The sequence below is a fragment of the Belonocnema kinseyi genome, chromosome 4 (assembly GCF_010883055.1).
Source record: "Belonocnema kinseyi isolate 2016_QV_RU_SX_M_011 chromosome 4, B_treatae_v1, whole genome shotgun sequence".
Taxonomy (NCBI): domain Eukaryota; kingdom Metazoa; phylum Arthropoda; class Insecta; order Hymenoptera; family Cynipidae; genus Belonocnema; species Belonocnema kinseyi.
The window spans coordinates 38072699-38078246 of NC_046660.1; the positions used below are offsets into that span (position 1 = coordinate 38072699).

Sequence of the window (5548 nt, forward strand, 5' to 3'; positions counted from 1 at the left end):
TATATGTGTCTCAATTTTTTCTAGTGTCGAATAGTCTTAGTTATTGGCCGTTGAAAAGCAGTGTACTGGTAGTGGCGTTTTGGCCGTTTAAGGGTTAAACAAGTTCCAAATCGGAAGGATTTAATTACATTAATATCGCACAAATTTGAATTCAATGCCTACATTTTTTTTAAATTATTAACTAATAATTTCGTATTTTTGGTTTAAAGATTGGACTATTTATTTAAAAATGCAAATACTCGCTACAAAGGTCAACCATTAGATTCTAAATATATCTCTTGTATATCTATTCTGAGAGCATTTTGGGCTGTGGAGTATAGTAAATTATTGTGTTTGTAGTGTTTGTGTCTTATTTTAGGCGCTTATCAAATGAAATCAAGGAAAAACATTTTACTTGAAAAGGGGGCTAGGTATTTGAATTTGTGACGTCACCCTGGAAGGGGGAGGGGGGTAATCTTTGTGTAATGATCTGTGACGAAGAATAGGGAGGGTGGAAAAAATGTTTAAAAAAGCGTGACGTAGTTTTTAAGCTTAATCTTGTTGGAAAATCCAAATAAGAAAAGAAATCGGGACGCGAATATTTTAATTAATTAATTAATTAATTAATTAATAAGAAATGCAAAAAAATAATAAAGCTATCAATAATTTTTTAATTTTCAATTTATACCGACCCTGAATTTTCGATTTGCAGTCTGCAGTCTCTGTGGATGGTAAAGCTACAAGTGCTGGTGTTCTTTGATTGGGAACAGACATGGTAATTATTTCTTCGATGATATATTTGGTACGATTTTTACTTGCTTGTTGTTTAGGAACCATTATAAGTATCACAGACGCCACTGCAGCAGTTGTTGGTGTTGCAAGCAGTTTTGATGCTTGTTGCACATTGTCAGTTACTCAAAGCTTGTAACCTGCAATTTCGAATTAAAGCCATCTTCAGTCATTAAAAATATCCATTCTCTCAAAACAGGATAAACTGGTATTTTATAAAAAAAAAGTTTTTACTGTTATCTTTGGTATTGGCAGAAAGATTTATGTTGGGAAACAAATTATCTATTTAATTAATGTACTTAATGAATTTTGTCACGATTCAATCCTCTAGGAAATTTACATTTTAATTTTTTCGTCGAAGCAAACAATATAGGAATATATATATATATCCTATATCGTTTGATTCGATATAAATAATATAAATAAAATATAATAAAATAATATAAAATGGAATGCTAGACTACTTTTTGTTGAATAATGACATAATTTTGATATGTTTCTCCTAATTTTTAACAAATTTGCATTTGTTTAAGCAACTTTTACTTGCTCCAACATTTTTTTTTCGAAAACCTTAAAAAAATAATATATAATAGAACAAACGAAATTATTTGTCTAACTGTATAGTGTAAAGATAGAATATATTAAACTTTTTTTTTAAACAAACTAAATTTGCTTAAACAATGATTATTTTTAAATTCTTATTTTATAAAATAAACATATTATTAAATGATTTTGAGGAGTAATAAATTTTGCCAAAAACTTTATTTTATTGTTATATATTATATATTATTATATTATATAAATTATATATTATTATATTTATTATTTCGCGTTTAAAATTAGTTATTAAAATGTGTCAACATTTCATTAAACAGTGCTGATGCTTCCACATTGAATTCAATTATGAATAAGTGCAAAAATATAATCAATTACATTTTCTTTGTTGGTTATTTGATATAAAATTATATTAGACTCTTTATTTTATTGTTAATAATAATTTCATTTGATTCATATTAATTTGATATTTATTATTAAATTCACATAAAAGAAGTGAAAGGAATTATTTTTTATTCTGGTAAATATACTTTATTTTAGCAGCTCATTCTTATCACAAAACCTGCTTATCATAGATGATGCAAAATGGTAAGCGCCTGTTCAAATTTTTAACGTGTGTGAGAAATCCAAAAAGTCGCTTAAAAAGTGTTTGTTTTTTTAAATATAAACTTGACTGAATCTGAAAAAATTGTATAAAAAGTTGTTAATTCTAGCCTGTAAAAAGGTTAAGAAATTTTTTATCTCTGATGATAATAAAGAGTCCTTAAATACATTTTGATTTATACTAGCATAAAAGCAAATTATAAATGTTCACGGTGAAAATAGATATTCAAACTTTGAGTCTCAAAATTTAAATGTTAAGTTTGACCTTCCAGAAAATAACATCCACAATATATAATTTTTCCCCATACTCAAAGAGATTCTCATTTAATGTTCAACTTAACAATCCGCAGAGGAGCAGCCTTAGTGTTTAGGATTATCAAATTTACACTCTAGTATGGTCATGTTAAATACCCTGTTTTCATTCCTTTTGATCGCCCGAGTGTGTCAAACCTACTATCAGGGATGATCGAATCGAAACTCTGGGACGTTTAAGTGAAATATCTTGTTTTCAGACACTTGCACCGTTCGAGAGGCCCAAAGTCACTATCAAGAATAATCAGCTTGACACTGACATGGTCAAATAATTCGCGTGCCGGTTCAAAGTGTCTAAATCCCTTCAAACTTCATAACGGATGAAGTAACGAACGTGAACGAGGCGGTTATTTCGGTTATCTCTATTTTAAGGTTGCGTTTTGCGAAGTGTATTGCATACTTGAAACTATATCTGTGATTTGCTGAGAAATACTTTACCCATATTATGGGGATTAAAATTTAACCGATTTGTTGAAAGTCCATCCTGTTTCATAACTAATCCATTTTGGGTTACCAATTAATTTTTTTGGTTGAAAATTTACCTTCTTTTTATTTAAAGCTCAACTATTTGGTTGAAAATAAAAACTGTTTAATTAAAATTATTTCTATCTTAACTATTTTGTCCAAAATTCAAATAAGTTGTTGAAAATTTACTTTTAATGTTAAAAAATTCAACTTTCCGGGTTTAAAAGTCAAATCTGTTCTTAAAAACTCGACTTTTTAGTTGAAAACTCAACTGAACCTACGGTAATAATAATTAATCGTCAAATTCGTACGAATTGACGGATCATGTTTCTGAAATAGATCGAAATAGGAAAACCTCTTTGGATGGAGGAGAGTCGCTGCGACCGTTTATTATCGCTGTTGGCAGTTCGTTTGAAAAAATTCTTTCAACTTACGTTTATGTTGATGGAACCAGTTTTTTAATGAAAAGTACTCTCCATGCGTTAGACATATGCTTTAAAATATATCGAGCCCTTCACGCCGAATATCCTATTGCCGAACTGCATGAATGAAACTTCATATAAAACAGGAACCTATTTGTTTGCGACCACCGCTCCGGAACCGCTGTGTGTGTGTAAACGACGGTAAAAGATAGAGAAAACAGGTTTTTTTATTATTGCAATATATATATATATTTATTTAAAATTGTATGCATGATTTCAAATACTACGAAACTAAAAATATGAATGCGGATTACTGTACACTTCAAATTCATCGTCAACTTGTTCAAAAAATTTGAACAAATTCTGCACGAAATATTTGGCCTGAAATAAGTTAAATTTGCGTGAGTGGTGGGGCCAGAAAAATAGTCCTTTGAAAATTGCAGTAGCAGTAATTTTTTTAAAAACAAAATACCCCCCCCCTCTGTAAATTCAATCATTTTTTTGTTAAAAATTTTTAGAAAAATAGCCCTAATCAAATGAATTTTATCCTGATTCCATAAAGTGAAAATAGGAAATCTTATTCTATTTGTTTATGACAAAAAATATACTCTTTTTTGTGCCAATTTTTGTGCAATTTAATAATGAAAAATCATTTTTCCGCTAAGCGTACTTGATACAACAACTCATGTAAAGGGCAATAACCCACTTTTTCTTGAGATACGTTTGGCCAAATCTGCAGAAATTCCGTTGAAAAGTAGTCCATTTTTAATAACACATGAGTTATTATGAAAACCAATTATTATTTTGAACTGAAGTTTATCACAATTCTTAAGGGTGATAAGGTGCGCATTTTCTGCAAGTTTGAAACTTCTTAATTGATTGTTACAATAGTAATTGCATATTTAAAAAAGGTCCTTTTGGTGATTTTTATTTTCACAGGTAAACAAATCAACCAATCTGAAGGTACGACATGTCGCGTCATTTTGTAGATATTTGTAAGTCTTACAATTTTCAATTACATTTTTTCTGAAGGACGTGTAGGTTAGTTGCAAACAGCAAAAAACCTGTTTTTCCTATATTTAACCATTGTTTACAAAAGAGTATTTCCTAAGCCGTGGTCGCAAACATATAGGCTTTTTTATACAAACTAGCACTACAATAATCGATAGACAAAAACATACACTCAGAAAAATGTTTGTTTGAATCAAACAAATTTGTTTTGAATCAAATTATTTCTTTAATGTGGGGTCAAACAAATGTTTGTTTGATTCAAAAAAATTTTTTGTTTGTCCTTATTTCTTTGATTCAAATAAATGTTTTGGTTTGTTTAAATAAATGTCTTGTTTAAAATAAGTAAAGTTATTGTTTACATTGAATATATATTTTTTTAATCAATTAAATATTTTGTTCAAGTGACCTAAGTCTTTTTTTTGACACTTACCCTCAAAATTGAGCATTCTTTATAAAAATAATGTATGATCTCGATAATATGTTTATTGTTAATCATAAATACTATTGTATATGTAAAAGCAGAAACACTTATTCAACCCGAATGCTTAATTCTGGTTAATTTCTAACTCTGTGCTTCTCATTTCTGTATTGAACAATCATAAATTAAATGAGAAATGAACCAGAGTTAGACATTTGAATTGAATGTATATATAAGTGTTCCTGCTTTTAAGTACAGAGTGATAATTATAATATAAAAGAACATGATTGATTTCATAAATCATCATTATGTAGAAAGGAGGTTAGTATTGAAAAAGACTTACATCCGAAATCTTTAATTATATCCCTGCTGAAAATTTCTATATAGCTTCCTATATAGGATCCTATTTAGGAACCTACATAGGATCCTATATAGGATTCTACATAAGATACTATATGTTTCACCTATAGGTGCCACCTATAGGAAAGGACATGGGATTCTATATAGGTGCCTGTATAGGACACTCCCTAATAAGGTACCTAATAGTGCCTAACTGATAGTACCTAACTAATGATACCTCATGGTACCTAAGGGTAAGTATGTCTCTGGGTCCTCCTGGAGGACCAAAAAAACTTCTGCGCATCCGTACGTGCTATAAAATAGTACTGCGCATCTGGATATGGTCCCATGCAGAAATATATACAGGATCCTATATAGAATCCTATACAGAAACCATATAGGATCCTTTATAGGATCCTAAACTAGAGATATTGCGTTCATTTTTCAATTAATATATATTTTCCTAGTAAATCAGAACCTTTAGAATAATACAAAATTGAAAAAAATACAAACGCCAACAAATAAATCACATGATCAATTAATTTAGATTCTAGGATAGTCCCTTAGGAACCGCCGGCAGCAATTTAGTATGCCTAGCGGCACTTTGTAGTACTGCTTTGTACTGTATTTTTTGTTTGAATCAAATAAATATTTT

The 5548-nt window shown here is 29.4% G+C and overlaps 1 protein-coding gene across 3 annotated transcripts in view; it reads right to left on the bottom strand.

Annotated features, from left to right (window-relative positions):
- Positions 1–3252, bottom strand: part of LOC117172086 (synaptic vesicle glycoprotein 2B-like) — a 13572-nt gene extending 10320 nt beyond the window's left edge. For 2 of the 3 annotated variants that reach the window (XM_033359845.1, XM_033359843.1), the window contains exons 1-2: positions 3138–3246; positions 672–908 (exon numbers count right to left, since the gene is read on the bottom strand). In XM_033359845.1, the coding sequence (XP_033215736.1) occupies positions 672–816 (145 nt within the window). In that variant the 5' untranslated portion in view covers positions 817–908; positions 3138–3246. Of the gene's footprint in view, positions 1–671; positions 909–1853; positions 2003–3137 lie in introns of all 3 variants that reach the window. The other variant, XM_033359844.1, reaches the window with a different exon arrangement.
- Positions 3253–5548: the final 2296 nt, after the last annotated feature.